Raw genomic sequence first — 19,297 nt, forward strand, 5'->3', positions numbered from 1 at the left:
AGAGAAACATACCTGAAAGGAAAGCCAATTTCTTTTTTAGTATTGGTAAAATCACAGTGGCATCCATCTTGCTTCTTTACAGTGAACGAGTCTGCAAAAGAAAAAAGCAAGCATACTTTAGTCAAAAACATACAAAAAAAGCCTAAATATCAGGAGTTGAAGACCCTAAATAAAATAAACAAGTATAATAAGCAAACACTTGGAATCGGCAGCACGGAAGTTGAATGAAGCTACTTGGCAACAGTAATATGATCAGAAATATTGCCTACGCTATGGCTGGCAGCAGCTTTTCTTGGCTTGGAAAACTAGAATACTTCCACAGTAAAGGTAGGCAGCAATTTATTGGAGAAGTCCAGATGGTGCTCATTGGCTATACAGGTCTTTAGAAAGTGTTACTGCCTCCATCTTTATGACACCCACTGCCAAATAAAATGGTAAAATTATAAAATGATTATCAATTCAGTGCCTACAACGGCTGACTTTACACATGCTAACACAAGGTAAGATAATAACATCATACCCAACATTTTACTGAATCACATTATGGTTGGCATGGACTCAATTATATGGTTATGAGAATACAACAGTATCTTGGTGAGCCATCGGTTTTCAATAAGGAGAGACAGAATGAGAGAGAAAAAAAGAGAAAACCCAATATTCTGGAATATGAGCACACCCTTTTTTTTTTAACTCAACTAGAGCAGTTACGGTTACATTTTACAATCATTTTTAAATTCTATTCTAGTTTAGCAAAAGAAATAGCCAGCACCACACCCTGGTATAACGGAATCTCTCAGCTACATTCACGAGTAAATTGAAACTTGATGGCTAATAAATTAATAGTAAACTAAGTTCAACTTTACAACATGTTTTTGCCAAAAGTTGAAAACGTTCTTGCCAAATAACTTCAGAATTGTACTGTCCAGAAGAAGTGTTGCCTGCCAGTTGTCAGCACAATGATGCAGCAAAACCATTGACGTACTCGAAGAACGCCCATCTACAATAGCTAAATCCCTCGACAAAACCTCAACAGCTTCTTCATCTTTCGATCAAATGTGGACATACAGCTCCAAGTATGTTATACCAAAAAGAACTCGGATATAAAAATTATCCATTTTTGAATCAGAGAGGACTGCAATTAAACAAAATGAACCGCTTACGAACCGCGGCTCTCCCAGGCTCCGCAACGTACCCGTACAGCACAATGAGCTTCCTGGTTTAGAGATGCACATACACGCACCTGCAGATCTGTGCTATGATTGGACACAGCACACATTTTTTTAACAGGTTTCAGCCAATGGTCTTGGCTGTGTACCAGCTGACTGGCTGTGGCCAATCACAGCACAGAGATATGTGTGTTTGTAGACAACACAAAGATTCTGGCTGGATTTCCTCTGATTTCAGTTACCATTCTGTAGTGAAAGCATGGAGAGACTCCAGCCAGATCTGTAGATAAAAGCAGCACACATACACTTGCATACATTTGTTAGTCACACAGTTAACACCTTGATCACCATCCTGATCACTCCTGTCACCCAGTAAGTGTCATTAGTACAGTGTAAAGTATTATCACTGACCACTGTATTAGAGTCACTAGTGACCTTTCCTCCTAGTGTCAATTAGCGCCATATTTCCCATCACACTATAAGTGGGTGATCACCGCCATTACTAGTATAGCGTGTGTATGGATAAGTATCTTGTTCACGATCAGAACTATACTAGTGTAACCAATCTTATAGTATTCGCAAAAAAACATTTTTTTTTTACCAGACATGTAACAGAATACATTTTGACCTAAATTTATGAAGAAATTCGATTTTATTGGATATGTTTTTAGAACAGAAAGTAGAAAATAGTTTTTTTTTCCTCTATGTCCTCGCATGGGCATATACTGTAGCATGAACCTTCCCCCCTTTCACACATGCACACATATCACCTTTAAAGAGGAAGTAAACCCTGATGGGTTTTACTTCCTCTTTGTTTCCCTGCAAAGGCAAAGCATAATGGGCTACTATGCATCGCATAGTAGCCCATTATGTGCCACTTAACTGACACAAGAGCCTGAGATGTCACCGCTGTCCCCTCTTCCACAAAGCATCCATCTTCCTTCTGGGTATAGAGGTTTCAGCGCTGTGATTGGCTGGAGCCATGATGACGTCACTCCCACGCGTGGGAGCTGCCACCAAGGGCATGATCGCCGTTGGCAACGGAACGCTCAGTACACCTGTGTGTCGCTGTCTACGGCGCATTCTCGTTGACAGCGGTGACTGTCTTTTGCAAATATGCTAAACCGTGTAGGTTTAGGAGATATTTCTTGCACCTACAGGTAAGCCTTAATCTAGGCTTACCTGTAGGTAAAATGGTCTGTAAGGGTTTACAACTACTTTAACAACCAGATCACAGTGATTCCTGCTCTGTGCTCAGAGATGGAGAGTTCTGTGCTCAGACAAGGTTTGCACTGAAGTGCACTGGACTGAACCACAAGCGCACTTTCCCCCGACCATCTCTTCGAATTGGTATTGGGCGTAGTATGTTTAAAGCTGTTCTTCACCCAAGAAACCGAAAATTTGATTCATCACGATGATCTGACTGTAACTGGATAATTGTCAAAACCAGATTCTTGCCCCCAACCCCACCTAAAAAAAAGTGCCAAAATTGAAAGGAGGTGTGGGGGAAGGAGGCAGGCAACCCCTTTTAGGTGAAGTTCTACTTTCACCATTCCTGGGCAAAGATCAAAGTACTACACAAACGTAAAGAACCGAGGAACACATTTAAAACTGCCAGTTTGAGTACACTTCCCATATTTACATACAGTGCCCAGTTTCAGACTCTCAGGGCCTGTGTGAAGAAATCTACAGATGTGTACACATACCTAGGTACCCGCTTGTTAATTACACTGCCAGTTAAGCCAGGACAGATTGCCACTTTAATTTTTCCATAGTCCTATAAATTATGAACATAAATAACCTCAAGCCGGCAAGGGTCAGCTTTTCTGAAAGTACACTGTGTACATTCCTAAATCTAATATAGGAGGATAAGTAAAGGAAATGACCAGTTACCAGCCTCCCAAGACAGCAGGAATAAATGCATTTATAACCATCGGTTTGTTTGAAGCCAAATGCTTAAAGCAGACATTAAGGTTGATCAGACACAATCACTGTAAACTACAATAATTTGCTTTTACTTAGAATTTTATAAGTGGTTTTATTACATGCAATGCTTACAATAAAAAACACCACAAACCAATTTCTTAACCATTATGTGGGGTTTCTTGCTGTGACAAACCCCTGTCCCCAACAGATCTATGTCTGCTGTAAATGCTTTCTTTGTCTAGAACCAGCACTATCCTAGGCCCTTTAGCCCACCCAGTCACCAGCCAAAACTCAGTGTAGGGTGAACATCAAACTCTTTTATTCAAGCACGTTACCACAGATATACAACTCAGAGACCCCCCACCCTTGGATTCAGGGTGGGGTAAACTGTCCAATCACAATAGACACACAGGTCAGGTGTATTCAAATTTCTCATCAGTAAACAGTCTGATCAGCAGGGAGAGCTGTTGGAGGAATCTACCAGCTATTCTACATACACATCCCTCAATATCCAAGGCAGACAGACACAACAGAACACTGGAAAATAACCCCACCCCAAACTATCACAGCAAAGAGTACACAACAGCATGAGACAACACAATATATATATATATATACATACATACATATACATATACATACACACATACACACATATATACTTTAGGGCCTAAACAACTAATCGATTAATCGACAACTAATCGATTAGGAAAATAATCGATTACTATTTTCATAATCGATTAATCGGCCACTAACATAATGGGGTTAAAAAAAAAAAGAACCCTTTATAGTACAAAAAGCGCACATCCCTACTGTAAATATTACTTTCACTGTCCCATAGTAAAAAATGAACCCCTTAGCCCTTGTACACACAGTCGGACATTCCGACGGAAAATGTCCGATCGGACCGCGTTGTCGGATAATCCGACCATGTGTGGGCTCCATCGGACTGTTTTCGTCGGAATATCCGATGGACAAAGTTTTAGAGCTGGCTATAAAACTTTCCGACAACATGATCCAATCGGACTTTGTCCAATTGTGTGTAGAGAATTCCAATCGGACAAAGGGCCACGCATGCTCAGATCAAATTCCTAGATTTGATCTGATTTTGTTGTCGGAATGTCTGACCGTGTGTACAAGGGCTTACAGTTGGATTTTGTTGTCGGAATGTCCGACCGAGTGTACAAGGGCTTACAGTTGCGATTATTTGCTCTTTTTGTACTAATTTTTGTTTTTTTTAACCCCATTATGTTACTAAACATCTCAGGCCTGGGTCATACCTGGTTTTTTTGGTGCTTTTTGCAGAAACACACTACAGTTCATTTACATGGTTTCCTATGGGACACGTTCACATCCATGATTTTCTCAGCTGCTGCGTATTTGGAATAGACAAGGACTTTTTTATATATATATATATATATATATATATATATATATATATATATATATATATATTATGATTTTTGAATGCATTCTGTACATAATATTTTCTATATGTGATATACATTCTCTGTTTTACACACACCAAGGTTCCCTGCACTATGGGATATCTAAAGGGTAGCACAGCAGTAGCCACATTCTTTGAGGCCGGGTTCACATACGTGCAGTCGCAAGTTTGTGTCTGGAGTCCGATGTGTGTCTGTTCAACAGTTCAGATGTGATTCGGGTCCGAATTTATACCTGAATTCACACCTGAACCGGACACAAACAAGCACTGGAGCCTTTTTAACCACTTAACAACTGGCCTATAGCCGATTAACAGCTACAGGGCGGTTGTCTAACTCTGAGAGGTCGTTAATTAACAGCCTTCCAGAATTCTGCTCTCGCTCGCACTCGAGAGCATCCGTGGCCGTCGGGTCTGCAGGACCCGGCGCATCACGGAACACGGTAAACGGGTGCTCATTGCGGCACCTGTACAATCACGCCGTACATTAAAAGTTTCTGACATAACTAAAACAGTGACCAGCCACCTTTTTTTTTTTCTTCAATAACGGCCATAAGTCTTCCATTCATGGAGTTTGTCAGTTTTTTGATCTATTAACAATCAACTTTCCGTGTAAGAAGGGCCCACAAGTTCTCAATAGGGTTTAGGTCCAGTGGGGAAGGTGGGCCATGTCATTATTCTTTAATCTTTAAGGCCTTTACTGGCTAGCCGCGCAGTGGAGTGCTTCGATGCATGCCATAGAGCATTGTCCTGCATAAATATAATGGTCTTTTTGAAAGATGCAGACTTTTTCCAGTACCACTGCTAGAAGAAAGTGTCTTCTCAAAACTGCACCTCCACCTTGCTGGCGCGTGAGCTGAATGTGAGCTCTGTGCCCATTTCTGATCCAGCCACAGGCCCATCCATCTGGTCCATCAAGAGTCACTCTCATCTCATAATTCCATAAAACCTGTCTTCAGATATTTCTTGGCTCAGTCTTGATGTTTCAACTTGTCTTGTTCAATGGTGGTCTAGTTTCAGCCTTCCTTACCCTGGCCATGTCTCCGAACACGGAGCACTTGTACTTCTGGGCACTCCAGGTAGGTTGCAGTTCTGGAATATGACAGCACTGAAGGATAATGGGTTCCTGGCAGGTTCACGTTTTGATTCTTAAATCTTTGGCCGTTAATTTGCATCTTTTTTTTTCTCAACACGTTTCTTGCGACCCTGTTGACTATTTGAAACAAAACGTTTTGTTCTGTGGTCACCCCCCAATATCTTAGACATTTCAAGAGTGCTGCATCCCTCTGAAGGACTTTTTAATTTTATTTTTTTTATTAAATCTTTTTTTGGCCCATTTTGTCTGAGGAAAGAAGCTGCCTAATTATGCACACCTTTTGATATAGGGTGTTCCTTAGGCCACACCCTCCCTCATTACACATCACCTGATATGCTTAAATCCAATAAGCATTCAAGTTTATGAAGCTCGGAGTTCAGATAATATGCATAAGAATGATGATTTGGTCAAAATCCTCATTTGCCCAATTGTATATCTGAGAGTGAATATACAAGCGCTGAAAACCTTTGCGTAGAATCTACTGTGTCCTTTGCTAGTGGGGACAATGAGATGGGGCCAATGAGACCTTGCTATCCTGTTACTAGAAAGCAAGATTCATCAATGTTTGACCAGCGCGTGTGTCCACAGAGGTAAATAGCAGTCTCTTCTGCATGGCTTGCCACTGGTAATGTGTTGCTAGCCCCAGAGGCGGCCTTCTGACCTCAGTTTAAAAAGTATGGCTATTTTATTGTATGTTCGCTAGAATGAACATGTAGTTTAAACAAACAAAAAAGTCATGTAGATTATATTGAATACAGACAACTGTCCTATGGATATCCGTGGTCACTGCCATTGCTTTTACAACTGATTTTTTTTCCCCATTAAACTTTATATATGGCTTCATAGGACATTTTAGCATTGCACGCTATTCAGCAACATAGAAGGAAATGAGCTCAGTTTGCACATGACTGGTTGGTGCACTTCACTGCTCGTTGCACATTTTGTATTATATCTCCCCCACAGAGATGGCTGACAGCACAAACCTTTAGTGGAGTGCAGCCACTGTGCTTTTCCAATCCTCTGTCAGTATAAGCGATATCTCAGCATCTGCTGAAGAAGTTCTGTACGCCTTGCAGAGGAACAGAAATAATATATTCTGTATTTGTACCCTGGCTTTACAATCAGCAGTCTTTGTTGGCTCTCTGAATCGTATTTTTTTTCTTTTCTTTTTTTTTAACCACTGTCCTTTCTACATATTGAGCCAAAACATTTGGCAAACTAAAATGTGATCATTTCAATCTGCTTTAAAGCTGTTCTTGGTTAAAGACCATAGTTAGAACCTATAGAATACAATATCTGACACGCTCTGCTCTTCTTTATTATAAATCCAGCAGCTACAGTCACAAGGTGCATAAAACAACTTGGTAACAATGAAATCTGAAGTTCTTATACCATCATGCCCCCCCCCCCCATTTATCTTAAAGGGGTTGTAAGGGTAAATGTTTTTTCACCTTAATGCATTCTATGCATTAAGGTGAAAAAACATCTGACAGTGCCTGCGCCCCCAGTCCCCCCATTTCACTTACCTCACCCCTCGAAAATCCTGCGCTTGTCCCCCGACGTCCTTTCCACTGTTCAGCCTGGCCGCTGATTGGCTGGAGTGGATGGATGGAAAGCAGCGCAGCCATTGGCTCGCGCTGCTGTCAATCACATCCACTGACACAGAGCGCCGGGGGGGCGGGGCCGTGTGATACAGAGAGCGGCTATAGCCGCCGGCTGTATCACGGGAGCGCGCCCGCAGATGCTTCTCACCATGCGAGGGAGCTCGCATGAACGTGAGAAGTACCTGCGGGAGGAAGTCGAGACAGCCACCGAGGGACCCCAGAAGAAGGTTCGGGGCCACTCTGTGCAAAACGAGCTGCACAGTGGAGGTAAGTATAACATGTTTGCTATTTAAAATAAAAAAAATTAAAAATCACTTTACAATCCCTTTAAATATCAAGTGCATACATCCGTTTATAAATTCTAAGTGCACTAAACAATGCAGTGTGGGGAAAATTATTATTTGATACCCTGCAGATTTTGTAAGTCTGCCCACTTACAAAGAAATCAAGGGTCCATTTTAAATGATAAAGGCAGGATATCAACCAAAAATCCAGAAAAAACACGATACAAATGTTATAAATGAAGTTGCATTTCAGTCAATAAAATATTTTAAATATTTTTATTTAAAATAAGTATAAATAAAATAAAAAGTATTTGATCCCCAAGCAAAACATGACTTGGTACTTGATAGAGAAACCCTTGTTGGCAAGGTAAGAAGTTTCTTGTAGTTGGTTACCAGGTTTGCACACATCTCAGGAGGAATTTTGGTCCACTCTCCTTTATAAATCTTCTCTAAATCCTTAAGGTTTCTTGGCTGTCGCTTGGGAACTTGATGTTTCAGATCCCCCCCCCCATACATTTTCTATAGAATTAAGGTCTGGGGACTGGCTAGGCCACTCCATGACCTTAATGTTCTTCTTGTGCCACTTGTTTATTGCCTTGGCGGTATGTTTTGGGTCATTGTCATGCTGGCTGGAAGACCCATCCATGACCCGTCTTCAGTTTCTGGCTGAGGGAAAAAGATTCTCATCCAAGATTTTAAAATACATGGCCCCATCCATTGGTCCCTCAATGCAGCAAAGTTAGTCTGTACCTTTTAGCAGAGATAAGGACCCAAAGCATAACGCACCACATCCGTGCTTGACTGACTGTAGGGATGGTGTCATTAGGGTCATGGTCAGCATTTTTCTTCCTCCAAACACGGCGAATCTCCCTCCACAAGAATGCCTATGAACATCTAAATGATTGAGAGAAGGATTGGGAGGAAGTGCTGTGGTCTGATGAGACCAAAATTGAGCTCTTTGGCATTAACTTGACTCACCGTGTTTGGAAGTAGAAAATATGCTGACTATTACCCTAAGAACACCATCCCTACACTCAAGCATGAAGATGGAAACATTATGCTTTGGGGCTGTTTTTCTGCTAAAGGTACAGACCAAATTTGCTGCATTGAGGGGCCAATGAACAGGGTCATGTATTATAAAATTTTGGATGAGAATCATCTTGCCTCAGCCAGAACACTGAAGATGGGCATTCCAGCAAGACAATGGCCCAAAACATACCGCCAAGGCAACAAAGGAGTGCCTCAAGAAGAAGCACATGAAGGTCATGGAGTGGCCTAGTCAGTCTCCAGACCTTAATCCTATAGAAAATTTATGGAGGGAGCTGAAACTTCGAGTTGCCAAGAGACAGCCAAGAAGAAACCTTAAGGATTTAGAGAAGATCTGTAAAAAAAAAAAAAGAAGAGTAGACCAAAATCCCTCCTGATATGTGTGCAAACCTGGTAAACAACTACAAGAAACATCTCATCTCTGTGCTTGCCAACAAGGGTTTCTCCGTTAAGTACCAAGTCATGTTTTGCTTGGAGATCAAATACTTATTTTACTCACTAAACTGCAACTTAGGCTGACCATGCATGGTCGAATTTTGAAAGAATTTTCTTTTGAAAATCAGAAAAATTGTGTGTTTTGTGATCCGATGGTGTCATCATTGATTTCGAAATTCGACCAACCAAGCCTTCAATTTCACCTCATGTTCTTTCCGGGAATTTTCTTTCTATGCACATTTCTTTTTCGATTTCCATTTCTCGCACGATTCTCCCATCATCGATTCGAAAATAGTTTGTTTTTCAAAAAATGTCCAACATATCCGATTACTCAAATTTGATGGCAGCACGAAAATCGGCTGTTGCTGCAGCTCACTAATGGTGCGAAATACAAATGAAAATTCTTAGATAAGATTTTCGAAAGAAAAGTCTTTCGAAAATCGACCCGTGTATTTAGTTTATAGCATTTTGTTTCATGTGTTTTTCTGGATTTTTGGTTTAATATTCTGTCTTTATCATTTAAAATATACCTATGATAAAAAATTATAGACCCTTCATTTCTTTGTAAGTGGGCAAACTTACAACATCTGCAGGGGATCAAATAATTATTTTCCCCACGGTGTGTGTATATATGTATATGTGAAGTGCATAAAATAGTAAAAATATCTTTAGTGCAGGTCTCATAATATTGTGATTTTTCTCTTCACATTAAACTGCATTCATGGCTTTCTCTCAAATCAAATTGGAAAAACGCTCCGTTTTATTACCTTCACATCACAGAAAGGTTTAATCAATAATTCCTTTGGTTCTCCACAATTCTACTTTTTTATAACATTAAAAACAATATAAAAGTTGTTCTACTCACATAGCACATCAACTGCTTGAACAAATCCACTGGTTATGGCTTGGAGATCTTCAATCAAAAAAATAAAATGAATAAAAGTCAACAGCTACAAATACTGTAGCTGTTGACTTTCAACAAACACTCACTTGCCAGTCAGGGGATCCAGTGCTGTCCTCACCCAGGCCATTCTTTGGGTTTGCGGCGCTGCCATCTTGGATGTGGGAGACAAACTGTGGCTTCACAACTGACTCCCCAATGCGCAAGTCATGCTGCGCACTGTGAATGGACCTGCAGCTTCCTGGGAATTGTGACCAATCCCAGGGGGTTGCCAGCAAGGGACGAGCTGCTTCTTCTTGGGTTGCCCAGATTATCCAGATGGAAGAGGGACAGGTGACTGCCAGAAATAGGTATTTAATGTATGTATCAAAGTGAGGTGGTTTTGACTTTTTCTACTAAACCGTGTTCTTCTAGAATGCGATTTGAGAAAAGACTGGCTATATGGCAAAGTGATAGGAAAGAATGTTTAGCAAAGGATAGCTTTTTTTTAAATTAAATTTTATTTTATTTTTTATACCCTTTTTAACCACTTCAGACCTGGCCCATTTAGCTGGCCAAAGACCAGAGCACTTTTTGCGATTCGGCACTGTGTTGCTTTAACTGACAATTGCACGGTTGTGCGATGTGGCTCCCAAACTAAATTGACGTCCTTTTTTCCCCACAAACAGTGCGATCTGCAAACTCGGACAGGAATCGGATCGTCCAGAGGCTATGACTAAAACCAAATCGGAATTTAACATAAAAAATTAACACTGTGCACCAGGACAATTTGGGTAAACCTCCCTTTGCACGCGATTGAGATGAACAAACTTCACCATATTCACTAAGATAGTAAACATTAACTTTGTAAAGTGGACTCTTCCTTTTTTTTTTTTTTTTTTTTTAAACCCAACCCATATGGCTCTGTCTGAAGGTTTAGACAAAATGAGCTTCAGGCTGGTTTCACATATATGCATATTTTGCCGTATTGAATTCGCATTACAGGCGAGCGTGACTGGCTTTTAATGGAATTGGTTCACACAGGTACTGGGTGGCTATCGAGTGGATTAACCATTTAACCACTGGGCACTTAAACACCCTTAATAACCAGACCAATTTTCAGCTTTCGGTGCTCTCACATTTTGAATTTGTCCTTTTTCACACAAATAGAGCTTTCTTTTGGTGGTATTTAATCACCGCAGTTTTTTTTTTGCGCTATAAAAGAAGAAAAAGACCGAAAATTCTGTAAAAAAAAAAAAAGAATTTTCTTCGTTTCCGTTATAAAATTTAGCAGATTAGTAATTTTTCTTCATAAATTTTGGCCAAAATTTATACTACTACATATCTTTGGTAAAAATAAGTACAAATTGGTGGATATTATTTGGTCTTTGTGAAAGTTATAGAGTTCACAAGCTATGGTGCCAATATCTGAAAATTGATCACACCTGAAGTACTGACGGCCTATTTCAATTCTTGAGACCCTAACGTGCCAGAAAAGTACAAATACCCCCCAAATGACCCCTTTTTGGAAAGAAGACATTCCAAGGTATTTAGTAAGAGGCATGATGAGTTTTTTGAAGTTGTCATTTTTTCCCACAATTCTTTGCAAAATCAAGATTTTTTTTTACTTTTTTTTTCACAAAATTGTCATATTATCAGTTTATTTCTCACACACAGCATATGCATACCACAAATGACACCCCAAAACACATTCTTCTATTACTCCCGAGTATGGCGATACCACATGTGTGAGACTTTTACACAGCGTGGCCACATACAGAGGCCCAACATGCAGGGAGCTCCATCAGGCGTTCTGAAGCACCCAGGGCAAGTCTGACATTTCTCCCCTACATGTAAAAATCATCATTTGATAGAAAATTACATAGATCCCCAAAACATTATATATGATTTTTTAGAAAAGACCCTAGAGAATACAATGGTGGTCATTGCAACTTTTTATCATGCACGGTATTTGCAATTTTTCGACCGCTCTTTTTTTTGAAAAAAAAAACAGTTTTGTGCTTTAAAAAAAAAAAAAAAAAAAAAAAACAGTAATGTTAGCCCAATGTTTTTGCATAATGTGAAAGATGGAGTTACGCTGAGTAAATAGATACCCAACATGTCACCCTTCAAAATGGAATGGCGCCAAACGTCGCTACTTAAAAATCCCCATAGGCAACGCTTTAAAAAAAACTTTTACTGGTTACATGTTTTGAGTTACAAATGAGGTCTAGAGCCAAAATTATTGCTCTCGTTCGCAGCGATACCTCACATGTGTGGTTTGAACACCGTTTTCATATGTGGGCGGGACTTACGTATGCGTTCGCTTCTGCATGCGAGCACATGGGGACAGGGGCGCTTTAATTTTTATTGTTCATTTTACTTTATCACTTTTATTCCTATTATAAGGAATGTAAACATCCCTTGTAATAGGAATAAGCATGACAGGTCCTCTTTAAAGTGAGATATGGGGTCAATAAGACCCTACATCTCACCTCTAGGCTGGGAAGCCTAAAATAAAATAAAAAATAAATAAAAAAAGATGGCAGGGTATTGCAGAGTATTGGCATGTATTGCAGAGTATTGGCAGGGTATTGCAGAGTATTGGCCGGGTATGGCAGAGTATTGGCAGGGAATTAAGGGGTTAAATTTATGTGAGCAGCGATGTGGGCACTGCAGATGCAGCCCACAGCGCTGCTGACACAGATCTCTTCCCCCTCCGCTGTAGCGATCGGTACAGAGAGGGGGGGGTAAGGAACCGGCGTTGACTGTAGGCACAATACTAGTGGCTCAGATCGCCCTGAAGCCTCTGGTCCTTCAGGGGATACAACACCAGGGATAGGACTAGATTCATCAGAAACTACTGACCACATAGGTGTGCCCTTCCCTGTAGTGTTAGTCCTACTCCTCTTTTTTGAAGACATTTACTAGCCACAAAGAGAGAGTACTTGGGTGTAGTTTTAAAACACCTCAGAAGAGAGGCCCTTTAATAGGGCTCACCAAGCCCATATATAAAACAATCCTGCTAAGCACCTTAGCCTGCCAAGCAACACTTGGTGACTCACGTGACCCAGGTAAGGAGAAATGAACCACTGCAAGTGTCTGTTCAGAGTCTGCTCTGTATCCCACAGCTGCCTTCTGGAAGTACCGCATGCTTGGCATATACAGCTTAAATAAGCTGGCTGTGCTCCGGTACGTTTTGTGCATGCATGCGCATGTACGTGCGCGGCAAAGCTGCGTGCACCATGGCCAAACAAACTGTTAAGTCCAGCAGCGCTTTTGCAAATGCACGTGTGCCATGGTCGCCAAACAACTGCTGCACACAGCAGCACTCTTGCTAACGCACATTCATCCTGGTGAACCAGGGCGAAATGTCACACCGTACAGGTAAAAAACAGCCAGACACAAGCAAAAAAGGTACACTTTGCAAAACACCCACAGCTAGCCCAAAGCCCTCAAATGGTCACCGCACACAGGTGTCCAGCCTTTAGCTAGCTTGACTGATTGTTACAATCACTGGGATACCCCACAATAATAAGTAAAGGGGTTTCACTTACCCATCCTGGCGCAGGGCAGCTTATGGGCAGAAACTAAGAGCTCAAACTTCACCCATCACAGCGGGTTCCTGTCACTTGAGGACCTTCAAGGACTGGGTACCCATTTTATGTTATGGGTCCACTCCCTTTGACCCATACATCACCCTGCAGGAAAGCCTTAGCGCTGTAGTGTCCATCGCCCGGAGGCCGCATTACAGGCAAAACCTCACAGGATCTTGAGTCTTCTTTGCGAGGCTCGGGTACCATTTATCTAAGCATATAAAGCCTGTGTCAAATGGATCCAAGTGGTCAATCCCGTTTGTGGGACTAGAGACCTGGAGCTCAGAGAGCTCAAACAAACCGTCGCCATCCACCCTGCAGACACTGGTAAAAAACTGAAGTGCTTCCTGTGTGGGAGTGGTTATATAGGGGCATCACTTACTGTCTGAAGACCTTTGATCTACCAGTGCCCATTCACCTGGAGATGGAGTATAACCCAGCAGGTAATGAATATTAGCCTGAAAAAGAAAAAGCTCAAAAAGAAACCCATGTACCAAATCTTGGCACAGAGCAGGAGTGTTTGCAGTCACAATTTTGGCCGTGATTTGTTGCTCGTTTGTTTCACTATGTCCTTTGTAGACTGATGGGAGGGTTTGGTTCATTATAATCAGTCAATGTACTGGAGGGCAAATGAAAAACAGCAGTGTCTGCATCCCTTTAGAAGTATTTAGTGTTACTAAACCCAGGAACCTGCATTCACTATATCTGCAATTATTTTAGTATATATAAACTGCTAAATACCTTTACTGATCAGCAGTTAGAGCAGTCTTGTGATTTCTATCAGTGTCCGGACGAGCACTGGTCAAAGCTTGTAGGAGGCGGTTTCATTCTGCTCTGACTGTCCTATAAGACTGCATAACCCTGACCCTCTGTCTAGACAGTGCTAATTGGCACTGTGCTGATCACATGCACCATCCCCAAAAAACCCTCTAGCAATATACACCAAACTGTGCATGTGCAGAGTGCCCCCCAAGGTTACTATCAGGACATGGATTGGGGACAGTAAAAGAAGGGGAGAATCAGCGAACACAGGATCAAGCAGCCTTTTTACACAATGTGAAGCATTAACTACTTAAGTTCCACAGTGACTACAATAAACATGCCTTATTGCATATACAGACTTATTTTACTGTGGCGAGTTTAGTAATACTTTAAACACTTAAGCCCTGGAACATTTTGCTGGCTTAAGACCAGAGCATTTTTTGTGACTCGGCACTGCGTGGCTTTAACTGACAACTGCACAGTCGTGCGACGTGGCTCCCAAACAAAATTGACATCTTTTTTTTCCCCCACAAATAGCTTTCTTTTAGTGGTATTTGAACACCGGTTTTTATTTTTTGTGCTATAAACAAAAAAAAAAAAAAGAGCGACAATTTTGAAAAAAAAAAAAAACGCATTTTTTACTATAATAAATATCCCCCAAAAATATTTAAAAAATAATTCCCTCAGTTTAGGCCAATACGTATTCTTTACATATTTTTGTTATAACCATTATTGATGGTTGGCACAAAAGTTATAGCGTTTACAAAATAGGGGATAGTTTTATGTCATTTTTATTATTATTTTTTTACTAGTAATGGTGGCGATCATCGATTTTTATTGGGACTGCGACATTATGGCGGACACATCGGACATTTGACACATTTTTGGGACCGTTGTCATTTATACAGCAATCAGTGCTATAAAAATGCACCGATTCCTGTGTAAATGACACTGGCAGTGAAGGGGTTAACCAGGAGGTGGCAGTGTAGGGGTTAAGTGTGTCCTAGGGGCATGTTTCTAACAGTGGGGGGTGTGGCTGTGTTTTACAGATCAATGATCTCTGCTCCAATCACAGGGAGCAGAGATCAGTGTCACTTGTTGCTAGGCAGAATGGGGTGGTGTTTACATCGGCATCTCCCCGTTCTTCAGCCCGTGAGACGATCGCGGGTATCCCCACGGCAATCTAGTTCGTGGGACCCGCGGTTGTAATCACGGGGGTCCCGACCAGCGCGCACGCGATGGCACGGTAACAAATTACCTGTACGCCCATTTGCCTGTCCGTGCCATTCTGCCGATGTACATCGCCGTGCGCTGGTCGGGAAGCGGTTAAAGCAACAATAAACCCAAAATTTAACATAATGTAGCTTACCAACCATTAGATGTGGTGGCTGCATCTGTTTGCTTTTGTCTTCCCCCCCCCCACTCCATTTTCAGCTGGTGATGTGGTCAGTAACACACCTCCTTAGAGAGCCCCCATTCTGCATGGAGGAGCACAGAGGGCACAACAAACAGCTGCATTGTCAACCGAGGGGGGGAGGGGAGTGTTAAATTTACTAGCAGATTAAAATACACTAACAAAGTGAAGCCAAACTCCAGGACACACTTTATAATCAATAAAATAAAATAAAAATAAAAGTTTTACATTAATAAATAAAATCTGCCAGTATTAAATGGTTTGTCTCATCTATGTAAACCGATACATTCTGCTGGAGAGCTTGAAAAACAATGTACCTGCTGGCTGGACCACCAGATGAAAATAGAAGAAAAAAAAAAAGAAAATTAATTCAGCCATCACATCTAAGAATTGCTTAGCTTCACCATAATAAAGGTTTGTTTTTGCTGTAATACTGCTTCGACAATGCAGAAAAAATGGGCAGGGCTGGGTGTGGCCAGGTGCCGAATGACAAGCTACAGGCTTGAGAATCAGCCATGACAATGCTAATAGCCACGCCCCCTGCAATATCTCATCTCACTGAAGTGCAAGCAGACACAGCCTATATGAGAGTGGCAACACTGCTCTGAATTTACGAGCAGTGCAGCATCATTGCCACACACACAAATACAGGAAAGACTTCACTGGCCAGATCCATTGGTATTTGTGGGCCATGACAGGGGGATTAAGGCTAGCCATACATTATACAATTTTCTTATTCAATTTGCATTTAGATTTACATTAACCATAGAATATGAGGTCAAACCTAAATATATTTTCAATGTGTATGCAATCAGGCCGGCCCTGCACTACATAGTTGAAGGTAAATCTAAAGGAAATTGAATAAGAAAATTGTATAGTGTATGGCCAGCCTAAGATAATTGTTTTAGTGTAGATGCAATTATTCGTTCTACAATGTGCCCTTTACAATGTCACAGGGAATGTGAAACACATTCCAGCCTGATACAGACCCTACCCCTCAATCTTTTTGGAGTAACCTGCCTGATTCTTATGAGGGTGTTCAGGAGTCCAGACGTTGTGAACTCTGTGCTCACCCTACTCATGCCAAGCAACTGGAAGAGTGATTTACGCTATGCAAAATTACCCCTATTAATAACATGGTAGCTCCCTAAGGCAGGCCATAGATCGATTTTTTTTTTATTCATGGGCTGAATGAAAAAAAATATCCAACAGATTTCTCCATCCACACAATAAAAGGTGGCTAGAAAAATCCTGTGTGCTGAGACATTGTATTTTAAGCATACACTGATCAACAGCTGCAGCTGATCAAGAAAACATTTCCCACAAGCCCATCTTACAGAAGTCGATCATTAGGTCAACATCTTTCAAGCAAGAGCGGCCACATGTGTATCAAAATCCAGGTGAATTTTGATTAATCTATGGCCAGCTTAACCTCTTCACGACCGCACTATAACCGAATGGTAGCTACAGCGCAGTCGCACATTGCCGGGAGGGCATCACATGGCGCGGATCACAGAGTGGGGTAAAGAGCCAATCACAACGGTTCTTTACCATGTGACCAGCTGTGTCCAATTACAGCTGACCACAATGTAAACAGGATTTGCTGGTTATCAGAAATCCTCTCCTCGCGCTGAGCACACGTGAGGTGAGGAGAGCAGATAAGCAGCAACCCACACAGGGGACATCTACACTGAAAATCAGGGCAGTGATCATCAGTGATGCCAACCAGTGCCCATCGGTGCTTCCTCATCAGCGCACATCAGTGCGGCCTCATCAGGGCACATTATTGAAGAATGAGAAAAATTATTTACAATTTTTTTAAACAGAAACTAATAAAAAAACTCCCCCTTTTCATTCGTTTACCAATAAAAGATCATCAAAAGAAAGCTCTGTCTCAAAACTGTATTGGTACAGTGTTGAATGACCGTACAATTAGCACCGTGTTTCACCGCGATTTTGTCGTTTTTTGGGGGGTTTTTTTACAGATCAAAAAGGTCACCAATGTAAAAAGCAAAAAAACTCCTGTAATCTGCCCCAAAGAAGCTCATGTTCTTTTTTGAACTTAAGGCGTTTAAGCGATTTGCTTTAGGTGAAAAAACACTCAGATGTGAACAGGCGCCCTTGAAATAAATGGGATTTTGTTGGACGTTTTTTAGGCTTTTTTTGGGCGTTTTACGAGCTAAAAAAAAGCTCAGGTGTGAATGCAGCCTCAAAGAGCGACAGCACTGAAAATTGACCTGGTCAGGAAGGGGGGTAAAAGTGCCTGGTAGGCAAGTGGTTAACGCAGACTGGCATTTTTAGCAGGCGTATACATATATCCTTTATGCAGCTAGTAAAAACTCTGTTAGAGGAGAAGGAAGATAACCAAGTCTGCGCTTTATCCTTGTGCCGCCTTCAATGTTTAACAAGCAGCGATGAGTAGATCTGCAGTCAGACTGCAGCTTCAGAACGATAGAATATGTTTTACAGACGCTCTGCTGCTAAGCGTCTAACTTAAAGCCATGTGATAATGAAATACTGGCTCAGAAGCTAATCTCCATCTCCGACTGCCTACACTAATGCCGCGGTGCTGCCAGGGAGCGCCATTTACGCTCTGTAAACAACCACTAATATTTCTTATCTTGTTTTGTCTGCCAGGCCAATGCTTACAGAAAAGACTTTCAGAAGGCTATTAAACATGTGTGCTGGTCAAGAATAAATGGCAAGGGTGGACAACTGAATGTAGAACTCAGACAGTAGTACCATCCAAGAGCCATCTGGTGGGTATAGGAAGCCAAGAAACATGGATTCTGAGAAACAATAGAAATAGCTTTGAAAATGTAGGAACCAGTTATAATTTTATGAAAAAAATAATATTTCCTGCGCGATACACGGTATATCTCAAAGGATATAAGCAGATAAAAAGTTATATAAATATGGGGGCATTGCAAACCGCCTCGCCCAATATATGACCATTCGCAGACAGATTCACTTTCCACATGGACACAGTTTGTTAAATGTACACTGGTCACCCAGGGGGGACTGGTTTTTTTTTTTTTTTTTTTTTTAAACTAACTAAACTTTGACAAAAAAAAAAGTTACTCTTTAAACTAGATTAAATAAAGATATATACATAAGTGGCTGAGGCTAAGGCTGGGTTCACACTAATCCGATGTGGGAACTACCGCGATTCCTGTGCGGGTTCCAGCATCGCACTCACAGGCAGTTCACACTGCTCTCTGCGAACCGCTGCGGATGTCAATATAAAGTTAAAGTTAATGGCACCCCAAATCGGCTACATTTGGGAGATATAGAGATAGATATATATATATATATATATATATATATATATATATATATCTATCACATACCTATATATACACACACATACTGTTAGAAACTGAATCTGATAGAAATGCTCCGAGTCTAAGATCAGCGACAGGAAAATTCAAAAAAGCAGAATAGCATCTCAGTCAAAGGAATTTTCAGACAGTGTATGTGTTTGTACGAATACTCTCGCCTGGAAAGCGATACATGCAAAGCCTGAAAGACATCTAGTAGCAGTAGCATGCTTTTATTTTTTTTTATTTTTTTTTTTAACCTGTCATGATGGGGTTAAAAAAAAAATAGCCCTATAGTACAAAAACAGCAAATAATCACTATA

At 41.1% G+C, this 19,297-nt stretch overlaps 1 protein-coding gene across 2 annotated transcripts in view; it reads right to left on the reverse strand.

The window, feature by feature from the left end:
• The window catches only part of SESTD1 (SEC14 and spectrin domain containing 1), a 228,202-nt gene that overhangs the window by 170,340 nt on the left and 38,565 nt on the right, over nucleotides 1–19,297 (reverse strand). For both annotated transcript variants that reach the window (XM_077448108.1, XM_077448109.1), the window contains exon 2: nucleotides 13–91. In XM_077448108.1, the coding sequence (XP_077304234.1) occupies nucleotides 13–67 (55 nt within the window). In that variant the 5' untranslated portion in view covers nucleotides 68–91. The remainder of the gene's footprint in view (nucleotides 1–12; nucleotides 92–19,297) is intronic.

Source organism: Lithobates pipiens, unplaced genomic scaffold, assembly GCF_037356315.1.
Source record: "Lithobates pipiens isolate NorthernLeopardFrog02 unplaced genomic scaffold, aLitPip1_a1.2 Scaffold_22, whole genome shotgun sequence".
NCBI lineage: Eukaryota > Metazoa > Chordata > Amphibia > Anura > Ranidae > Lithobates > Lithobates pipiens.